General features: G+C 42.4%; 1 protein-coding gene across 11 annotated transcripts in view; it reads left to right on the top strand.

The window, feature by feature from the left end:
* PRRC2C (proline rich coiled-coil 2C) overlaps positions 1–15,340 on the top strand; it is a 90,023-nt gene extending 74,683 nt beyond the window's left edge. For 3 of the 11 annotated variants that reach the window (XM_010594952.3, XM_010594954.3, XM_010594951.3), the window contains exons 25-35: positions 628–829; positions 2,158–2,361; positions 3,823–3,938; positions 4,277–4,413; positions 7,409–7,640; positions 7,876–7,998; positions 9,035–9,253; positions 9,655–9,758; positions 10,124–10,250; positions 11,145–11,381; positions 13,385–15,340. In XM_010594952.3, coding sequence (XP_010593254.2) covers positions 628–829; positions 2,158–2,361; positions 3,823–3,938; positions 4,277–4,413; positions 7,409–7,640; positions 7,876–7,998; positions 9,035–9,253; positions 9,655–9,758; positions 10,124–10,250; positions 11,145–11,381; positions 13,385–13,642 — 1,959 coding nt within the window. In that variant the 3' untranslated portion in view covers positions 13,643–15,340. Of the gene's footprint in view, positions 1–627; positions 830–2,157; positions 2,362–3,822; positions 3,939–4,276; positions 4,414–7,408; positions 7,641–7,875; positions 7,999–9,034; positions 9,254–9,654; positions 9,759–10,123; positions 10,251–11,144; positions 11,382–12,884; positions 12,938–13,384 lie in introns of all 11 variants that reach the window. The other 8 variants (XM_010594955.3, XM_010594953.3, XM_003414875.4 and 5 more) reach the window with 6 other exon arrangements.
* Positions 15,341–22,203: the final 6,863 nt, after the last annotated feature.

The following is a 22,203-nucleotide window of genomic DNA, read 5'->3' as shown; positions in this document are numbered from 1 at the left end:
TATTGCCGTCGAGTCAACTCCTTCCAACTCATAGTGACCCTTTAGGACAGAGTAGAACTACCCCCCATAGGGTTTCCAAGGAGCGTGTGGTGGATTCAAACTGCCACCCTTTTGGTTAGCAGCTGTAGCACTTAACCACTACGCCACCAGGGTTTCCCATCTAGTTACATTGCCTTTTAAAAGACCTTGAGCATAACAAAACAGCTAAACAAAACATGGCTGCCATCTGCGGTTTGAGAAGCACTGGCTAGAAAAGAAAGGAGGGAATGGCTACTTCCTGAGGGCCTTTAGGACCTTTCCACTAAATTCAGAGCCCCAAGACAGTGCAAAGGAGCATGGTATTTCTGTTTCCTTATTCACTAGTGGAGTGGAGGTTTTGTTTCTGTGACTTGATATTCCTTTGACCTGTTTCCCAAAGCCGTCAGTAAGTTTGTGGAGCTAGTCGACACCCCACCCTTTGAGTAAAGGAGCAATGGTACATAAAGAGAAAAAGAAATGTTCGAAAGCCCTGGGGTGTTAATCTTTACGTATAGATACGTATATAAACATACACACGCGTATGTATTTGTTCTGTGTTAATATTGATATTTTGTTGTTTTTAAAAAAATCATGTCCATTTTGTTGCAGATGGAGTCTGCACGGAAGGCGTGGGAGAATTCTCCAAACGTAAGGGAAAAGGGGTCTCCAGTGACGTCCGCAGCACCTCCGCTGGCAAGCGGGGTCAGCAGTAGTGCCAGCGGAGCGGGCACCGCCAGTTACAGCTCGTTCTCAAGTGCATCCATGCCTCAGATCCCTGTGGCCTCAGTCACGCCTACAGCATCATTGTCAGGTACAGACTTCCGGACCTTTCCTTTAAACGTCTTGAATTACTTAGAATCTCTTGTGATTTTCTCCTGGTGACTGTCCCACGGAAACAGTATTATTTACAGAAGGTGTACGATGAGATCACTGTCAGCTGTTCTGTAACTTCTTGGCACTCTCACCTCCTCCCCCACGTTTCCTGTTGCCAATTTTAGTTACTTAGGGCTGCTAAAAGAGACTTTGCTGGGTGTCCCTCAAAGTTACAGATGCTAATTGATTGTCATTTTTACCCATACGCAACTCATTAGACCAGCTGAGAAATAACACAGAATCACACAGCTTTCGCATATTTTGCAATATGTATCTAGTTTGAAGGAGCCGTTGCTCTCTGGATAAGAGGGAGGAGTAGAGAATTTCCAGCCTCTGCTGTTTGACTGGATGGAGTGCATCGGATTTTTCCCCCTTTCTTTTTTTAAGGAGAGTTCATCAAGTTCCCCCAGTTAGAAGGTGACTTTCTTGCCTTTTTCCTTAAATGTTTACCAGCGTATGATCCTTCCCTTGAAATGGTACTGATTTGGGTGCTTTACAGCTATCACAGGACGTTTCTGATCTCTTGACTCCAGGAAAGTGTGCCGTTTTACCATGTACGCAGCTGTGTTTCTTCTGTTGAAAACAAATTTCGTTTCACGCTTTCTCACTTGAATCTCCCTAAGGTTTCCAAGACACTGGAAGGCTCCTTTCCAGCATGGATGAAATAAATCCAGCACAGGATTTACTTTCTTTGACTGGCTCTCGTTTAGTGATTGCGGTAGTAGCTTTCAGTTATTTTGGCATACTGTGCTAGTTTTAAGTTTCAAAAAAAACTGCCATGAAGTCAGAATTATGTTTTAAGACAAACCCAGAGATGGTTATACACGGCGTTAAAATTTCAAATCAAATGGAGCACCCCTTTAGAAAAATACTCCAACTGTATCAGCTGACTCCTACTATATGTGTACTTGGGCTTTCGTAAGTATTCAGATGTTTGTTCATAAATGAATGAATGTAAGGTTAAAAGCCAAGTAGTAGTTTGGGGCTTAACTGTAACAGCCATGCAGATGCTCAGCCTCCTTATATGGCGACTCTTCATTTTTCCTCCTTTTAAATGTCTCTGGTTTATATTTGTCAGGTTTTATGTTCTTGTTTACATTTGGTGACAGGCGTGGGTTTCTGCTCTGAGGCAGCATACGGGCATAAATGGTGTAAACAGCAGCTTTTCAGTTTCCTGTTGCTGTTTTGAGTGATTTACCTTGAACAACAGCAGCACTTTTAAATATGCTCTATTTCCCCTTTATTTTATCTCTCCCTTGCATATAGGAGCTGGTACATACACTACCTCTTCTCTGAGTACAAAATCTACGACCACGTCTGACCCTCCAAACATCTGTAAAGTGAAACCCCAGCAGTTACAGACAGGCAGCCTGCCGTCCGCAGGCCATTTCTCACAGTTAAGCTGTATGCCTTCCCTTATCGCCCAGCAGCAGCAGAGTCCCCAGGTCTACGTGTCTCAGTCGGCAGCAGGTAATGTTTGTAGGAGTGGATGCTGGGAATGGAGACTTTTTCAAGTGCTTATATTTTCTCTTAGCTAACCGTTTCAGTTTAATTTGCTTTTGGTCTGCTGTGCAAATTTGTTCCCATACAGAGCTGACTGCTTTCCCTCTCTTTGATAAGTATTCTGGGGATCTTGGCAGATAACCGTTACTTATATATTATTGTCAATTGTTTCTTATATATATATTATACATATTAGATAGACAAATTAATATCTAATAATTTGCAGAATAATTTATGCACTTGACACATTCCCAGTCAAATTACAAAAAGATTTATTTATGTGTTATCTGAAACTTGACAAATTGATAGTAAAGTTCATGTAGAAGAATAAACAAAATAAGAATAGCAAAGAAAAAAAAAAATTATGTAGTGGGGTGGGGTAACTTGCCCTTCTAAATATCACAGTATTGTATAAGTTAAATTGTCAATAAATATTTGAAAAATATTCAGACTCGCAAATGATTTAAATTCAAATTAGAAGAACAATGAAGTTATTTTTTACCTTTCAGTTTGGGTAATATTAGAAAGATTGATACTGTCTGGTATCTGTTAATGCCCAGTATCTATAAGGGTACAGGATATCAAAAAACCCGACTCATAGCGACCCTATAGGACAGAGTAGAACTGCCCCACGGGGTTTCCAAGGAGCGCCTGATGGATTCGAACTGCCAGCCTTTAGGTTAGCAGCCATAGCTCTTAACCACCATGCCACCAGGGTTTCCAGTAGGCCCTTAAAATCTATGCTGGTGAGTGTATAAACTGGCATAATTTTTCTTGAAAACCAGCTTTTACATGTACATACCCACTGTAGTAGCAGTTTCATAGCTAGGAATCACACAGGTAAACTTGCCTGTTGGTTATGTGTGTGTGTGTGTGTGTGTGTAAATTGCAGTACATTTGATAATAGTGACTAGTTAATAAAAATATAATATGGGAAGCTCTCTGGAACGTACTATACTATATAAAAACAGCAAGTGACAAAACAGTATGTATAATAATACATGGGAAGAAAATCTCGGAAGAATCTGTGCTAAACTTTTCTCATTATGAGATGTCAATTCTTTTTATGTTGGTAAATTCTAGTAAGTAGATATAAAAATTGGAGTGGATTTGCTGCTTCAAAGGATAGGCTCATTTTGAATTTTAACAGATAACGTGAAATCGTTTACCAATTTGTACCCTGTTGGCCATGTATGAGTGTCTGTACCTTCGGAAGCACTAGCTTACAGTTGTTTAATCCACATATACCTGTACTCCAGGAGGTTCACGCTTCTCGTTTTTCCATGACTGTATTCACTTTCAGCCCAAAAGTTTACATGCCATCTGGCTGCTAAAAACTATCGATTTGAAATCTACTAGGAAGTTTGACTTTTACTTACTCTTTGGAAAATTCTGAAATTTTAACTGCTTGTTTTTCCTGGGGGCCAGTAACACAAATCCCGACTTTCTATATGGACACAAGTCATTTATTCAATACCCAGCATGCACGACTGGCCCCACCGTCCTTGGCTCAGCAACAGGGCTTTCAACCAGGCCTTTCTCAGGTAATTATCAAAACTTGTTTCTTTGCATTCTTAGGATTGTTTAATAGTCATCTTGGATCACAAATAATGGACTACCCGTGATTACCTTTATGTGGTATTAGCAAAATTAAAGGGCTTTCCTAAATCTACCAAAGCTTGATGGTTAACAATGTAAAACAGGTATTGAGATGAAAGGACAATTTAGATGTTTACATTTGTTTTTAAAAGGGAGCTATACAAGGCATTAATTTTTATTCTTTTCACGTCTCCAAACTTTATTTTCCAAAATATGATTTGTGTGTTTGATGTCTGTATGTAATATATCTGTGTACATACACATTTTTTTTATTGCATTACAGCCAACTTCGGTTCAGCAGATTCCAATCCCCATTTATGCACCGTTGCAAGGACAGCATCAAGCTCAGCTGAGTTTAGGGGCTGGGCCTGCTGTTTCCCAAGCTCAGGAATTATTCAGTTCTTCACTTCAACCGTATAGGTAAATGCTTCAAAGTTACCTTTGTAATGCTGAAAACAATATAATATTAGGCCTCCTTGCCATATAAATAATTTAGCAAATATTGATTATATATCATTAACCCCCATCTCTGATTATTTCAAACAGCCAAAATTGAACCAAATCAGGCCTCAAAGCTTCTTGAAGAAGAGGGCAACAACAACCCCATAATAATTAAAAATTGCAGGGAATAGTTGCTAAAGGACCCAAAAGTTTATATGCCACCTGGCTGCTAGAAACTAAATTCAAGTCCCCTCTGTGTAAGAACTAAAGCGTGCAAGGCAACTACGGTATGTTAGGGAGTAGAGGCTAGGCTGAAATAACAACAGAAGAGAGAGAAGCAGAGTGACAGAGAGTAGTAGTAGTCTTGGCAGTGGTGACAGGTATACTCCGTAGTGTAGGGGAAGGCATTCTTTTGAAGGTTTCTGTCTTTGCAATTCAGGTAGTAATGAAAACTGTTCTTTATTTATAATAGGTATTTAGCTTACATTAACTCAGTTTAGTCTTCACACAGCCGGATAAGATGAAGTCATCCACATTTGACATAATGAGGAAATTGGGACTTTAAAGGGTTGGGCTTTTTACCTAATGTTACCCTACAGATAAATGGCAGAGCCTGTGTTCAGCCCGTGTGTCTGGTCACCGGCTTAATGAGGGTAGAGGCTAGGGATAGGAGTCTGGTGGTAGGGGCCGTGCATCATGGCTTAGTTCTGCCATCAGTCATCAGTCATCCAAAGGAAAAATAAAGTGCTGTCGGTCATCTAGCTTCAGAGGGTTGCAAAGCTGTGCATTTGTTTTTGGAAATGCGTTTGATTTCTTTTGGTTTTAGAAGTGGTTCAGATAGAATTTTCCATACTTTGTAGATTAAACTTGGCGTCGATTGAGATAGCTCATTGCTTTTAGATTACCATAAATGATACTGCTAAGGAATCCTGGTTCAGCTAGTTAAACTCTCTCAAAAGAGAGCAGATCATTAGTCAACTTGATAATCGTGGCCCTCACTTGAGTTTTTTGAATAAAGATTCCTCAGTAGGATTTAGTGCATCTGTATCATTAGTGATATAATAGGGTTTGTTTTCTGCTCTTACTCTGTCCTTCAGTTTGCTGATCCCAACAGATTCTCTCCCAATAGAAATAAAAACTTTACCACAGCTAGACTGGAAGGTATAGGTAGTCACTTACACAAACCAGCCTCCTTTAATTGATATTAGTTGCACGAAACACTGTTGAAAAGTGTGAGGCCGTGTCCAGCTCTGTGAAACAGAACACAGTGCCTGATTAGTAACGTCCTTCTTAGCCGTGGTGCAGGGAGGGCGCAGTATTTATTATCCCCATTTCAACATTTGTCTTGGAAGGTATACCTTTACGATTGTTTAGACCAGACCTGTTCAACAGAAATATAACGTAAGTCAGATACATAATTTTAAATTTTCTAGTAGACAGATTTTTTTAAAAAAAGATGAAACTAATTTTACTAATACATTTTATTTGACCCAGTATATCCAAAATATTATAATTTCAACATATAATCAATACGAAAATTATCAATGGAGTATTTTGCGGATTCTTTTTCTTCCTAAGTCTTCACCATCTAGTATGTATTTTATACTTAGGATATAACTCAATTTGGACTAGCCACATACTTCAAGTACTCAATAGCCAAATGAGGCCAGCGGCTACTGTATTAGAAGGCAAGGGTGTAGACTTAAAGCAGTTGTTTATATCCCCAAGAACATGTTGCTACACTTTACTCTCTCCAGAACCTAATCAGCCTACTGTTTGTTAATACAGAGTCCCTGAATTCATTGCTACGTGGAAGGGAGAGTTTATAATAGTATGTTCACGTTTTCCCAGTTTATATTTGAAAACATAAATTACAGGTAGACATTGTGAACATTGCTTGTTACCCTGGACTAGCACTCTGGCTGCATGGCTTTTGTTCCTGCCACATGGGTCGGTTTTAACAAACCATAATGTTATATATTGGTAATTTTATCTTTAATCAGCACTACTTGGATTTAGTTACAGGTATGCGTCGCTTAACATCCATGATAGTTTCTGTGAAATAGGACATTATATGATTTGGATGCTGTGTGAACAGCATGTTATATGCAGGAGAGAGACATGCAGGGTGGTCATCAGGCAGTCCTGGGACTTGTACCAGTACACTGAGGGACTATGTGAAAATGTTAGCGTGGTCGCTGCCTGGTCTCAGAGCTGTGCCTGGACCCTGCTGCAGCTGGCTCCCTACCCTTCCTTCCTTTCTGCCTGTTTTCCCTGCCCACCTCTCCTCCACCTCGTCTGCCAGTGACCTTTCCTGCTCCTCCTCCCAACACTGCCACAGCCCAGACCACTTGGTTGCCGCCACCACAGGAGGGGCCACAGTCTCAGGCCAGGCGTGACAAGCAGAGTGCCCTGGCCATAGGGGGCAGTGGCCTCGCGGGCATCACCCTCAGCAGCTCTGACCGCAACTGCCTAGCTCCTGCCTGAGGCCGTCACAGTGGGACAGGCAGCCGCAGATGGGTGCAGGGACCCTTCCTCTGCTGCCCCAGGGCCAGGACTGATGTGGGACCTGGAGAGCTAGTGAGAGACAGATAGGATCGACAGTACTGAGCAGAGTACATCCACCACGTCCTATTCTCTGATCAGGATTTCTGAACTCTATTGTAACCTTATGGGACCACAGACTTAAATGCAGTTGGACGTTGCCCAAACAGACGTTATGCGGCGCATGCCTGTACTTGTTATTTGTTTCAGTGTTTTGAAAGCATAGATTTGAGCCCTCCACCCCAGCGATGATAGGGCAATCTGGGTTTAGATCCCAGCATTATATTTTTTAAAAAACCTTTATGGGTAACCCTGATGTACAGTCAGGGTGGAAAGCTAGAGTCATTTGGTATACTTGTTCTTAAGATTTTCAGATTCCTGATGCAGTTAACCTCTAACACAAGCCTTTTTTCTTTAACACTTAATGTAGATCTCAGCCAGCCTTTATGCAGAGCAGTCTGTCCCAGCCATCCGTGGTTCTTTCTGGCACTGCCATCCACAACTTTCCAGCTGTCCAGCACCAGGAACTTGCCAAGGCACAATCAGGTCTTGCCTTTCAACAGACTTCAAACACCCAGCCTATTCCTATCTTGTATGAACATCAGCTGGGTCAGGCATCAGGACTAGGAGGTTCCCAACTCATTGACACTCATCTTCTCCAGGTAAGGCCAGGGCTGGAGCCACACACTGGCATTGGATTCCTGTGCAGCACATTATTTTAAGGAAACATGTTTTAAAGAAAAAAACATTAAAAGATACAATAAAAAACAAAGATCTTCCCTTTTTTTTTAATTCTAATATTAATATTCCTAGAGATTACTTTGAAGTCATAACTTGAATCTCTGAATTGAACATTTTTTCAATCTTACTGCAACCTTCTTACGAAATTCTTCCTAGGCTAGAGCGAATCTTACCCAGGCTTCAAATCTGTATTCTGGACAAGTACAACAGCCTGGTCAGACCAATTTTTACAACACTGCCCAGTCACCGAGTGCTCTCCAGCAGGTAAACTATGGCATGGTAAATTTCCTCAATTTTCTTTATTCTTAACTATTTTTACAGCTTTTATTGTTTGGGAATTAAAGTAGAACCAAGATGTGGGCATGGTGTAGTGAGTTTTCGAGCTGCCCTCTGAGGTGTCCCAGGAATTCCATGGGGCCACAGTGGGGAGCAGGTGCTCCGTTCCCACAACACCCCTTCTCCCACTTCAGTCGTTCTGCTTTTACCTTTTTTTTTTTTTTTAACTGTGTTTCCATGTAATTAGTGCCTTTTAACACAAGATTCTATGAAAATAAAAATTTGAAAATTATTGTCCAAAATGTCCAGTTACATGCAAGTGTGATGGGTGGTTTACCCGTGAGTGCAGGAGCCGGAAGGGAGCTGTAAAGGGGCAACCGTCAGACAGTGAGGCAGAGTGTAAACCCAGACACCCTCCTTACATACGTGCACGTGGCGACTGAGACACGGTTGCCTCTAGCAGGGCCGTCATCAGCTTACTCTGGAAAAGCCGACAGAGGGCTGAAGGAGAGAAGCAACCCAGCAGTCAGTTTGTCTTAACTATTTTTGGTTGCTGCTTTAGGGGGTGCTGATTCATAAATACATTATGGACATTTAAATTAAATACTCTGGCTGCGTGAAAACCGAGAGGCTTTTTCTTTTTTGTCAGAGCTCATTTTCCTGAGCTCTGAAAGCACTATAAAATACCTATTTAAGAATGTGTGACTAGTCCTAAATTCTTTCCTCATGATTTTGTTATGGTTTGTGCTTGTTGGACATGTGCTGTGGATTAACTGAAAGGTAGTCATAATTATTTCGGTTTTATAGTTTCTCCACTCCAGGTAGCCATACCTAATCTATTTTATCGTTGCACCTTCAGTAGAAGAATGGAGATAGTCGCTGAGCAAAAGATTTGTATTTGGAAAACTTAGTAGATTGACATATTCTCTCTTTTAAATCTTACTGCAAAGTATTTGAGCCTTGTATGTGTGTACTTACAGGGGCAGACGTACGACGGGCACAAGCAGATGGCTGAGGTCTCTGTTTGCTTGTGTTCTAGGTTACAGTACCTCTGCCAGCCTCCCAGCTTTCCTTGCCTAGTTTTGGATCTACAGGGCAGCCTCTCATTGCTTTGCCTCAGACTCTTCAGCCCCCATTACAGCATACCACCCCACAGGCTCAGGCCCAGAGCCTGAGTCGTCCTGCACAAGTAAGCCAGCCTTTCAGAGGGTTGATCCCTGCCGGAACACAGCACAGCATGATCGCAGCCACGGGAAAAGTGAGTGCAGAGCGGTGTGCTGTATATGCACATCTGTGCGTAGCGTACATTCTACAAAAAGAAAATATACCAGTTTTTACCACCCTCCAGGGTATTGGAAGACCCCGTATACTTGATCATTTCTTACCTGTTTATTTTTAATGCACTTGATCCCTCTGGTTTTTATTTAATAGTAAATAAACCACAAATTTTGTGCAACAGTTGGACTTACATAGACTCTTGGACTTTTTAGCCACAAACTTGGCCTGATAATTCCATGGTACTTGAAACCTAATTATAGAATGTTTGTACTAAGATTCTTTACCCTTTGCTAGATTAAGCCTCTACATATAGCATATTAAACACAGCACTTAGCTTAAGGAGTTTAAGGAATGTTGCATTTATTTTATGCTTTTTCTCAGATGTCTGACATGGAGCTAAAAGCCTTTGGAAGTGGCATTGATATTAAACCAGGCACACCTCCAATCAGCGGTAGAAGCACCACACCAACGTCTAGTCCATTCCGGTAAAATCGGCATTTCAATTTGCTTACAGAGTTTCAAAATAACTGATCATCATTTGTTTGACAAATATTAATATGTCACTGTGTGAAGCACAAAAGGAGCTAAAGCATTCCGATAATTTTATCTAAAATGTTAAGTTTTAAAATCTCTTAACATCGTATTTTTAGAAAATTCTTCTAATACAGAGCAAATCTCGCTAGTATCCTTTCTCACCTCTCCTCCTCTGTTGTCTCTCTGCTACCAAAATGTTTCGTAACTCACCTTGGTAAATTTTCATCAGTTACAGTGTGTTAGAGCAATGTCTATAAAAAGCTAACAGCATTATTTACGGCACTACTGTACTGACCAGCAGCGGCTTCTTTCCAAGGGCTACTTCCACAAGTCCGAACAGCCAGTCCAGCAAAATGAACAGCATTGTCTATCAGAAGCAGTTCCAGTCAGCCCCTGCCACTGTGCGAATGACGCAGCCATTTCCTACACAGTTTGCACCCCAGGTGGGCAGATATAAGAGAGAATGAGTATTACTTACTTGCAAATGATTGCTAATTTGGCTAATTCTCTGATTCCATAATCTTGCCACGTTAACCAGTTTAGAAGCACAGTTTTCATGAAAAACGATTTCTGACTTAACAGTAAATATGTGACGTTCAAGTACATCCTCTGCAGTTTGTAGCCAGACACAGGTAGTAATTGTGTAGTTCTAAAGCAGACAACACAGTAGTCCAAAGATTCCCCACACAGCTCTGATAATTCATTGCAGTCCTGTTCCTTTTATCTTCTTGAAGAAGTTGATTTTTCAGAGAAGGGTCCCAGTGCTTGACGTTTTCTAGGTTTGAAGCTCTTTATAGTTTTTTTTTTTTTTAAGATGTCTGTGTGCATTTGAGATGAAATATCTGAAACCTGTTCTAACGTATGTGTTATAAGAAAATTGGCTTCTCTTACCTTTGCCAAGCATATTGAAGGACTAACCAGAACTGATAAGAGCTCTCACAGATTAGAGTCAGTTCCTGAGAAAACACATGTTTGTTGAATTATTATCTTTATTTAGTCTCCAGATTGTTTGGTATAGGTGTTTCCCCTTTGTGCAATTGTATCTGTTTTTAAAGATACTCAAATTAATAGCCTTTCTATCTGCCCTTCAGAATTTGCAGCTTAGTTGCTAAAACCAAACGAAGTGCTATACGTAGCATGCTTTGCCAGATTTTTCTGTCAGACTCTCCAAGCATGGCCTTTGTGCTCTTTGCCCCTGTTAATGCAATGGCACAGTCCATACACCTCCTCTCAGTGGCAGACTGGGCACGGATTTACTCTGGGATAAGCCAACCTGGTTTAGTTGGCTTTTTTTTTTTTAACAGTTCAATGTTGTATGTTTTGTTTTTTTCACTCAGATTCTCTCTCAGCCTAACCTGGTCCCTCCATTGGTAAGAGCCCCACATACTAACACCTTCCCAGCGCCTGTTCAGAGGCCGCCAATGGCACTGGCCAGTCAGATGCCTCCTCCGCTGACCACAGGCCTCATGAGCCATGCTCGTTTGCCGCATGTAGCCAGGGGTCCTTGTGGATCACTATCTGGAGTCAGAGGTAATCAGGCCCAGGCTGCGTTGAAGGCTGAACAAGACATGAAGGTTAGTACAGTGTTAACAGCCAACAGAGCAAGAGTGTCTCTGAACCATGTCTGAAGATGCCTCTGGACCCATAACCCTACATCCAGGCATTCATTGTCTTAGCAGACGTTAACTGAGCTACTTTTTTTTTTTTTTTTTCCTTTTTATTCCCTCCCCCTTTTTTTTCTCTTCCCTCCTCCCCCGTTTTTTTGTTTTTTGTTTTTTTCTCTTTTGTTTTTACAGTCAGAAAAGAATATTTTAAATTCCGTGGCCAAATGAATTGTTTGTAAACATCTGAGGGAGATCTGAGTGTAGATGCCGCAGTTTTTGGAAGAGTAAAAAAGTAACGTGGCATATTATAGGCTTCCCCATTGTCTTTTTTTTTTTTTCCCCTTTTCTTTGATTTCTCCTTTTTATTCCCCCTTCCCCTCCATCCCCTTCCCAGACTTAACATAAGTCATGATTATGTTAGAACTCTGGAATGGGCAAGACATGTTACCTCTCTTGATTTTTCGTCCCTCACAAATCATCCAAGTATAGTTTTCTTATCCTTTTTTTTTTTGTCTGCCACCTGAGGTGGCTGTATTCCACAGTGGATTGAGTAGTTATAGATGAAGAACTCAGGAAAGCACTCTGGGATCCTTCGCGATGAAAGGCACTGATAAACGTGAGGTTTGCCGATGCAGGAGAGTGCCTAGGAGTCTGTGTGGGGACAGTCCTTAGAGCATCACCTTAACTTGTCTGCCTGTACAGCTGGCTGAATCAGCTCATTTCTCTGTGTATTAGACTTGACTTTAGAGATCTTAGTAACATTGCCTGTTTTGCCACTACATAGATCAGGCTAAAACAAAAGTTTACTGGTTTGTGGCAGCGAAAATGTCCATAGCAGCGCTTTACTCTGAATTAGAAACATGTTTATAATAATCCTGTTAGAGTATCCAGTTGTCTGATGAAAGTTTCTTTCTGGGTTTACATTCTTGTGTTTCTGATCCTGAGTAATCAAATTTAAAGACTACCCTGAAGTAAAAACTCTGATTAAACATTAACTGCTTTTATTAAAGCTATGTGGCCAGGACGGTGCATCTGTTCATAACTGTTAAAAAGACTAGTATGTGTAGAAATCTATGGAAACTATTTGGCCTTGGTTACCCCTCCTGCTCCTGGCTCCTTGGCACTTGATTTTCGTACTTAATCCCATGTTGAGAATGACATTAGAGCATAATAATCTTAATGAGGGGGAGGGTATAAATTTCTGGAAAATTGCTTCAGATCTTTGGATAGTACAGGCTACCTGTAGAACATGAAGGGTTTTTATTATATGCAGAAGGCATAGAAACTTAAGTTTTAATTGTATATGTTACAGTGGTATAGTTTACAGACTGATGTAAGTATATTCTTTGAGACACATAGTCAATAAAATTAAGAAATTATCTACTTTACCAGCTCAGAATGTGGTAGGAGCTATCAGAACTTAGTGATCAAGTGAAGTTGTAGTTACTAATTTCTGATGCTCTTCCCCTGCAGAAGAGAGCTGTGGGAAGAGGACTCAGCCACAAGACATTTGGTCCTAGGTGTTGGTAATGCCACAATATAAGTGCTTCCTTTTCCTTTTGTTGTAGACCAAATATTGATAGCTAGAAGTTTTAAGTGTTACATATATGTTTTCAAATTTGCAAACAGGCTCCCTACATAAAATTTTGTTGCAATAAGCTTTGTTCCAGAAAAAATACAAACCAGCAGCAATTTGTTTTATTATTCTCTAAGAGGGCGAACTTTGAAAAGGTGGTGGGAGGTGGTCCTGTTGTTTCAAATGTAAAAAAATAAAATCACATGAAGTATTTTCAAAGATAGGAAGAGGTCCATGCATTAAAAGTTTGAAAGATCAATGAGGTGCTTTTGCTGTGGGCCAGTCCAAGGTGGGGCAAACTCTGATTTGTGATTGGTAAAAGAATATGAACCGAGGTTGACTGACAGGCTTCGGTAGTACTACAGCATTTTCAGTTGTTGTTTCTCGTTTTTTTAAGGCAAAGCAGAGAGCAGAGGTTCTTCAGTCCACGCAGCGGTTCTTCTCTGAACAGCAGCAGAGCAAACAAATAGCCAGCAAAACCCAGAGAGTGGACAGTGATCCAAGCAAACCTGCTGAAACACTGACTGACCCTCCTGGTGTCTGTCAGGAAAAAGTGGAAGAGAAGCCACCCCCTGCTCCCACCATGGCCACCAAACCCGTTAGAACTGGACCAATCAAACCTCAGGCAATCAAAACCGAAGAAACGAAATCTTAAAGGCTATGGTTTATTGCAGGGGTTGGGGGACAGGGGTGGGGAAAATGGCGTCAGATAATGCCAGCGGCCAAAGGGGTAAAATGGTCTGTAACATTGTCCTGTGCAGAACTTGGAGACGCACCAGGGATACAGGAGCAGTTTACACTGACACACAGCTGCTGCACCAGTGAAAGTCAGGCTTTGCAAGCTTGCACCTGCTATACAACACATGCTCCGTTGATGGCCGTGCGTCTTCAGTCAGAATTATGTACAGATGTGTGCACACATTCTTTGAGTGCATCTCATTTAGAACTATAATACTCATGATTAGTTGAAATGCCAGAAATGTGAGGAAAATAACACTGCAGAGGAGTAGCTCAGCCTGAACAGTGTGGTGGTCCCGCTACTACATTACCTGTGGTTTCTTTGCTCCCTTGTGTTCTTTGAATATGGTCTAGCATTGTAGGCTTGGTGGTGAAGAACCAAGGGTAACTGGTGCTAGAGAGAGGAACCTGATTTTGTATTATGGCAGCTCGCTGTTTTTGTAACATGGCGATTGAGTTGAACGCAATCAAAGTACGGGAACTGATCTCCCCTGCTTCCCGGGTGAGTGAGCAGATGATGACGTGTTGGTGTCAGCACCCTGGCACACCTCCAGATAGCAGTGTGTGGCCGCTGCTTCAGTTTGAAATGGTGCTGCGTTGTAGTTGTGGCCCAAAGCTTTGAAGTGCTGCGTGGCATCCCCCTTCTTCCGCGGAGCGCTCACATTCACACAGCACGTTTGGTAAAATAACAGTTAGGTGGAGTGGACTGCTTGCCTCCGCTTGGTCATCATTATCAATCCAATGGTTTTGTTTTTTTTTGTTGTTTGTTTTGTTTTCCCATTTTGAGTGGTTTTTTGTTTTGTTTTTTTTTTAAACGGTTTTTAGCTGATGTTCATGAAGAGCAACGAGTGCTTACAACTGTGCCACTAACACAAGGAGACCCTGTCTGAAAAGGTGCGTGTCTGCACCGGAGCCGTGCCACGCCGCCCTTGGGCCGTCTGCTGGGAGGGTAGAATCAAGTCTCAAATGATGCCTTTTTAACTGTATCCTCTAGTGTTATAGCTGTAGGGCTGTACTGTGTCATACCTCTGTGAATGTAAGATACCTTGTACCTGCTTTATGATACGTAGTAGTGACCGTGCTATATCAGAGCTGCTTTTTAATGACGTTATTCTAGAATGTTTTCTTTCCAGATGATGATTGAGAAGCTAATTAAAAAAAAAAAAAAAAAAATGGTGCCAGGTACCACAACAGTAACAGAACTTTGCTGTTCTCTGAGGTCTTGTTTTGTACTTTTTTTTTTTTAATGGAACGTGCTGGATGTCTCTATAATTTTGTTCAGATGACTGCAGAACCTGGAAAAGCTGCTGCTGCTATTGATGCGTAACACACTGCGATTGGTCTTTTTATATAAATATAAATATATATATATATACATATATATATAATTTGAATTTTTGGAAACTTTAGCTGTCCTGTCAACTTTGGAAAAAAGTATCCCAGTTGTACCGTGTTGAGTTGGCATTGTACAGAAATTAACAGCCATATTGGTCTAGAAACGTTAAACTTAATTTTTTTCCATTTGTACAGGGGTAACGCACTGTATTAAATATGTAAGGTCTTATCTACATGGGTTTGATTACAGAAACTAATAAAGTATTCTCTAAATAATGACTCCCGGAGTTTCTCATCCATTCTTCAAATCTGAAGCAAGAAGGTATGTCATGTACCAGAAATAGTGACCAAGAGGACCGTATTTTTATCCAAATAACTCAAGCCTTCTATGTTTGCCAACTGTGCCCTCCCCCACAAGGTATTTTCATAGGCATGCTATGCTACGCTAATTTTTTATAGCAGCATGTAAAAAATTAAATGTTTATTAAATACTCGGTGGGTAGAAGGTGCAGTTGGCGAACAAACATAGAAGGTGCATAAAAAATACTGTACGTTACGCTCTGTTGCGTGCTGTCGAGTCGATTCCAACTCACAGCGACCCTATAGGACAGAGTAGAACTGCCCCATAGGGTTTCCTAGGCTGAAATCTTTATGGGAGCTGATGGCCAGGTCTTTCTCCTGCAGAGCTGCTCACTGGTGGGTTCCTGCCACCGGCCTTTTGGTTAGCAGCCGAGTGCTAAACCACTATGCCACCAGGGGTCCTTATTCTCTAGGAAGAGGTTATTATCCAGAGAGTTGATTCCTGTCTCAAGAACTCTAAAGCAAATTCAGTTAAAGGAAGTCATGTCAGGGAGGATAGTCAGGGCGCCTGTTCTCAGAATAGTCATACCCATACTAAAAACAGCCTGTCAAGGAGAAAGACAGGTGCTGAGTGTAGAATACAGTTGCACCATTTTTCTTCTAGGCAGAAATTGAAGGACCCAAAATAGATCTCAGTATTTACATTTGTGTATTTTGTATTTTTATTAGCACATTCATAGACATTTATCACTTGCTCAGGAAGTCAGTAAGGCATTGCTTTATCATTTACTCAGTTTGTAGAGTGAAGTACTGAGGGATTGCGATTGCCTAAAATCTCATATCCAAAACACCTGGCTTCCAGACTCAGGTTTTTGTTTTTAGGAAAACTGGTTATTCAGCCACTAATATATTTTATTTACTCATGGTTTCTGTAACTCTGAAGCTCTTAAAATACTCAAGTACTGGTAAACCCCAGCTTGATCCAAGCTTTCAACCTAAGGTTTTTGTCAGAATATTCTTTCAAGTGGTATGATGAATAAGGTTGGGAACTCAAACCTGTACCATAGGGCTGTAGCCACCACTTCACGTATTTGCTGCCTTAGCATTGCCACTATTTTTCATATTCTAGTTTTTAAGTTCAGTCGACCTAACAGGTGGCCAAGTCTGTTGGGATACAGCTTGCATTACCTCCGTTTGCAGCACTAATTACGACACCACTCATTCCTTGGAGCTTTTGCTGGGACCTCCAGTGGAAAAGTGGCAACAGAAACTTATTCATGAAAGTAAGATATTCTTAGTGTTTCTCCACAGTGAGGTGTTGTGCACATCTTGTCTCTGGGTTCCTGGAGACCTAAAGATGTTGCACCGAATAGTTGACAGTACGTTTTGGCCACATAAACTTGTGAACGTGTCTCTGCCCCTTACTGCTCTGGTAATTTGGCCGGGTGGGGTGGCATCTTTGTCCTTTTTGAATAACAAATTGTCCTCTCTGATAGAAAAGTGATTGGGGGAGTATTCTTGGCGAATGAGAGGAGGGTGTAACTTGAAGAGTCATTGAATTTCCATGTCTTCACAATACAGATGACATAAGTAAAGCTCCAACAAACTCTTGGCTGGAGGCGAGATGTAGAATGAGAATGCATCACAGGTTGGAAAGTTGAGAATAGACCCTCAGAACCCGAAGGTACTAGGCACATCTCCAGCAGGTAGCCGGCAGCTCTTTGTGCTGTTGTCTCATTATGTCCGAGTGTCTTAGCTTTGTCACCACTAATTTTACATATCCCTTCCAGTCTTTACTAGCTGTAGTCTACAGTTCATCAAGTTGATTCCTGATTCATACTGACTGTAGTTGACCTAGTTATGGATAAACTTAAAGCTTTTTTTTTTTGGCATCTTGACAGATTTAGGAATTCAGTATTTTCTAGGTGCTTTTAGACATTTTAGCCATAATTTTTCTACTTCTGAAGTGAAACAAAAAGGATAGGACTAGGATGTCTTAGCGTAGCACCAGTTTAACATCTGCATGTTGCCAAAGAGAAGTGCCTCCTTGGCCCTCTTCCTTCCCTGTGTGCTGGTCTCGTTCATGCCTGCAGGTCTGCGGCTGTGTGTGCTCTGAGAGCTCCAAGTAGTGCCTCTGTAGAGCTTTTCTGAAATATCCAGAAGGTAATAGCAACAGATTTCAAACCAAAAGTCCTACTGATTTTTAGTCTTTCTGAGGGCACGATGGATAGAAGCTCAGTTCTGTGTTAGGATGAATATGACCTGGTGTCACTTGAACTCTTAAGTTACCATGCACAGTAGAGTCTTTCGCTGTGTCAGCTTCTGGGCTGGTCAGTTAATTGTGGCAGGAAATCAAAAGGTATGAATACCTTGTTTTATTTTAGGCGTATGTGTCATTTTCCATCCCTTCTTTTGATGAAGGGCTGTGTCATTTCTTGGAGATGAGCCTGCTAATTAGTCTTTTTTTTTTCCTTTATGTAAATCATCTGTCATTTTTCAGTTCTGTCTTTAAAGTTCGTTACTGTAAAAACAATCAGTACAGAATCCCTTTAAGTTGTTACAGATATTTTTCCCACACTTAATTTGAGAAACCAAGGAACATAGATTTCCTAGACACCCAGTTAACTGTGGACATTGGTCAAGTATTTAAATAACCGCTAGAAAGTGGTAAAATAAAAGTTGGTAAACAGCTGCTAATCTGCTCCGTATTCCAATGTAAGAATTTTTTTGGTTAAAAAAATACATTTTCCTTTACATGAAGGAATGGTCTACCATAGGACAAGGTAAACGTACATGAACTGAAAAGTTTAAGCTCTGGTATAATCAGACAAGGGACCAAGTATCAGCTGTACCAGGTGCTGGGAACATGGAAGATGTTTAGTAGGGGAAGGTGGAGGTACACGTAGTGGCTTGAAGTCCTGCGAGTTTTCATCACCAGTAAACTAAAAAAACAAACCTGTTGCCAACACATCAAATCAGCTCCAACACGTAACAACCCTACAGGGCAGAGTAGAACTGCCCCATAGGGTTTTCAAGGGTATAGTCGTTACAGAAGCAGACTGCCACATCTTTCCTCAGACAAATGGCTGGTGGGTTTGAACCACTGACCTTTAGGTTTGCAGCTGATTGCTGTAACCACAGTGCCAAAAGGGCTTTTCATCACTTAGACCTGTCTTCCATTTCCTTGATGCTTCGAGCCATCTTCCAGTGTAGGCTTTCCTTCCAGTCCATCTGTGTGTAATGCTAAACCAAAAAACCAAGCCATTTGCTGCCAAGTCGCTTCCAACTCAGAGTAACTTTATAGGACAGAGTAGCACTGCCCCACAGGGTTTCCAAGGAGTGGCTGGTGGATTCAAACTGCTGACTTTTGGGTTAGCAGCCAAGCTCTTAACCACTGCCACCAGGGCTCCCATGTATGATGCTAAGCGTTCTAAATATGATTTTAAAAAATCTTTCCAAGGTGTCTAGGCCATCCTGATCTGGTATTTCTTTACACATTAGCTAATAAATAGTAAAATTATTATTTAAACTTGGGTCTTATTAGATTCTGAGCCAAGAAAGCAGCGGAAGTTAACAGTTTCCTCATTTGAGGTGAAAAAAGATTCCCAAAATGCATTAATGTTTAATGGAGACTGAAAAAAAAAAAGGTTGCTATCAAGTTGATTCCGACTCGTGGCAAGCCCATGTGTTACAGGATAAAGCTGCTCCACAGAGTTTTCTTGGCTGTAATCTTTACAGAAGTAGATTGCCAGGCCTTTCTTCTGTGTTGCTGCTGGGTGTGTTCAAATTGCCAACCTTTAGGCTAGCCTATTTTTTTTTTTATGGCAAACCACTGTGCTACTCAGAACCTTAGTAGAGATGAGAGGGAATTTTATTAAGCAGGCCCTTCTTTTATTAAGGAGGATAATGTTTTTGTTGTCAAGTGCCATCAAGTCAGCTCCGACTCATGGCGATACATGCAGCAACAAAACGTTGCCCGATGGTTATGTCTGAGGAGGTTATTGCAGCCACTGAGTCAGTCCATCTCCCATTTCTAGCGATCGGTCTTTCTCGATGACATCCCATAGAGTGAGCTGAAGTCTCACCACCCTTGTTTCTAAGAAGCATTCTGGTGTTTCCTCTAAAACTGATGTCTGCTCTCCTGGCAACGCGCAGTATATTCAGTGTTCTCCAACAGAGTCATCAGTTCTGTTTTCCTTTTCATCGTCCAGCTTTAGCCTGTGTGTAAAGCTACATTGTTGCTGTGAGTCAGAATCCTGAGGGGGTTTGAGCCCTTCTAGGACTGACAGCTGCACTTGTCTGTTTCCTATCAATACTGGGCAAGCAGTACCAAAAATGCCCTCTTGGATGACTTGGGTGCCACACACATCCTCCCTGGCCCTGTTGTTAAGAGCAGCCCTGTCTTCTGATGCCCCGAGTCAAGTTCTCCTACCTTGTAACTTCTTTACCTGCTGATCTCTTGACAAAATGAGTCCGAAGGGAAAACTAGCTTAAAGTTTAGTGGATCTCTTTCCAAGTCTGATGGGTGTGTTACCCTTCTGGGAGCCAGAACCTCTAAACCCACAGGACCGAGAGTTGCAGGGATAAGAAGCACCAATTCCCCAAGCAGGTCACAGAGTGATAGCCACTTCATTCCACCCCTTGATCCCTGAAAAGGCAGTCCATCTGTGTTATCTATCGCTGTGCTGCGTGGCTTATTACCCGAAACCTCAGAGCTTAAGACAACAAAATCTTCTTGCCTCACAGTTTCTGTGGCTCAGAAATACAAACGCAGCTTAGCCTGAGCTAAGGGTCTCTCATGAGTTATTTTTTTTAGGCTGTTGGGCCAAGGCTACAGTCTTCATTTAAATACTGGAATGGGGGAAACCCTCTTCAAAGCTCACTCATGTTGTTGGTAGGCCCCCTCAGTCCCTTGCCACATGCAGCTGGCTCCAAGCAAGTGAGCCAAGACACAGAGCACCCAAGACAGAAGTCAGTCTTTTATAAACTAATCTCAGAAGTGGCACCCTTACACTTCTACCATATTCTTTTCATTAAAAGCCAGTCCACAAGTCTACACTTGGGTGACATCACAGAAGATGATAGAGTAGGAAGCTTTAGGAACCTGTCCCTCCACCAAAAAAAACGATTGAGCTGACAAGAACTGTCAGAAGCAGCGATTTTGGAGTTCTGGATTCTAGTGGCACACTTGCAGCGTCCAGAGGAGCGTTTGATGAAGAAAGAGATGGTGAGTTTTGGCCTTGTGCATGGCAGCTAGCATCCTCAGTGCCCCAGCCCCACGCACACGCCAGGTCAATGTCTGAATCCTGTGTCCAGTGGCCTTCAAAATGTGTGGGTACCCCTGTCCCCGCACATGGTTATGTGCATGAGTGGACCTAGTGTCTTTGGGAAGGACTTTGTGGTAGTGCAGGCCCTTCCTCCTAGGGCTCTCGTTTCTCTAGCCAGTGGCTTCTGGGCCCAGAAACTAGGCACAGATGGTGGACTTGTTATTCAGGTGGGCGCCCTCAGCCTCCTCATCATCCATTATTGATTTCTGCTGATTGTAGAGACTGAGTGATACTTGTTGACAGCTCACTCAAGCTTCTCCCTGGAAATGGTCGTGTTCAGTTAACCACCTCCACAGTTCTCTGGGGATCAGGCCCACCAGCTGCCACTCTGACCTTGCTGCTAACTGGGATTCATTCTGCCTGCCTGTTCTCCATCAGTAAGCACTGCTACCTGACCACTACTATTTTGGAATCTTACTATGTCCGCTGCTGCGTTCCCTAGAGAAACCCTGGTGGCGTAGTGGTTAAATGCTGTGGCTGCTATCCAAAGGGTCGGCAGTTTGAATCCACCAGGTGCTCCTTGGAAACTCTATGGGGCAGTTCTACTCTGTATTTGCTGGGTTTGGTTGTTTTAGGTTGCGTTCTCTAGACACCCACAGAACATTCTCAACTGGTGGTCTCCTGCCACAGTATACCCACTCTAGAATGCCCCTTCTGAGCCTTCGTATCCCTTCTTCCACGATCCATTCTGGGATTTCTACTTCACTTAGTGTGGGCCATCCCTTATTCCAAGCTTCCAAGAGCCATCATAACAGCATGTTAATGCCATCTTCCAGGGCCTTTGCTGGGGAGTTAAAACAGGTATCACAAGAGAATGCTCTCATTTAGACACCCCCCTTGCTCCAGCCCTCTCAGGACCAAGCCCCACACATGCACACCTGCTGGCACATGTTGGCAGGTGTTGCCGCTGCTCCTTGCCACCACCCCTCTCCCTACCGGGCCAGCACTTTCCTAGCAGGCAGCCCAAAGGCAGGCCCTCTTGCCGCCCTCGGTCATGAGGGGAGCTCGTCTCCGACAGGAGCACCAAGCAGTCACATCCAAAATGCAGGCAGCAGCAGAGAAGAAAGGACCACCTCCCAGCTGCGTCAGAAGTCCCACTTCGGTCTCAGAATTTAGGGCGTAGTCATACTGACTGTGAAGGAGGCTGGAAACGGTGCCTTGTAGCCGAGAGCGTTGCTGCCTGTCTTAGCATCCTGTGGCTGCCATAACGGATTTCCACAAGCTGGGCTCTGTACAATAGATGTCTATTCTGTCACAGTCGTGCAGGCCAGGAGTCTGAAATCAAGGTGTTGGCAGAGCTGCACTCCCTCTGGAGGCTCCAGGAGAGAACGCAGTCTTTGCCTCCTCCCGCTTCTGGGAGCGCCCTGCATCCCTGGGCTTGTGGCGCATCATCCCGGTCTCTGCCTCTTCATGTGGCCTTCTCTGCGGTGTGCCTGTGCTAGCTCCTCTGTCTCTTCTAAGGATACTTGTGATGACGCATATCTAGGTGATCCAAGGTAATCTCTTGACCTCAAGA

The sequence above is a fragment of the Loxodonta africana genome, chromosome 3 (assembly GCF_030014295.1).
Source record: "Loxodonta africana isolate mLoxAfr1 chromosome 3, mLoxAfr1.hap2, whole genome shotgun sequence".
In the NCBI taxonomy this organism is placed as follows: Eukaryota; Metazoa; Chordata; class Mammalia; order Proboscidea; family Elephantidae; genus Loxodonta; species Loxodonta africana.
The sequence above is the reverse complement of the archived record's forward strand: the minus strand, read 5'-3'. Positions and strand labels throughout refer to the sequence as shown.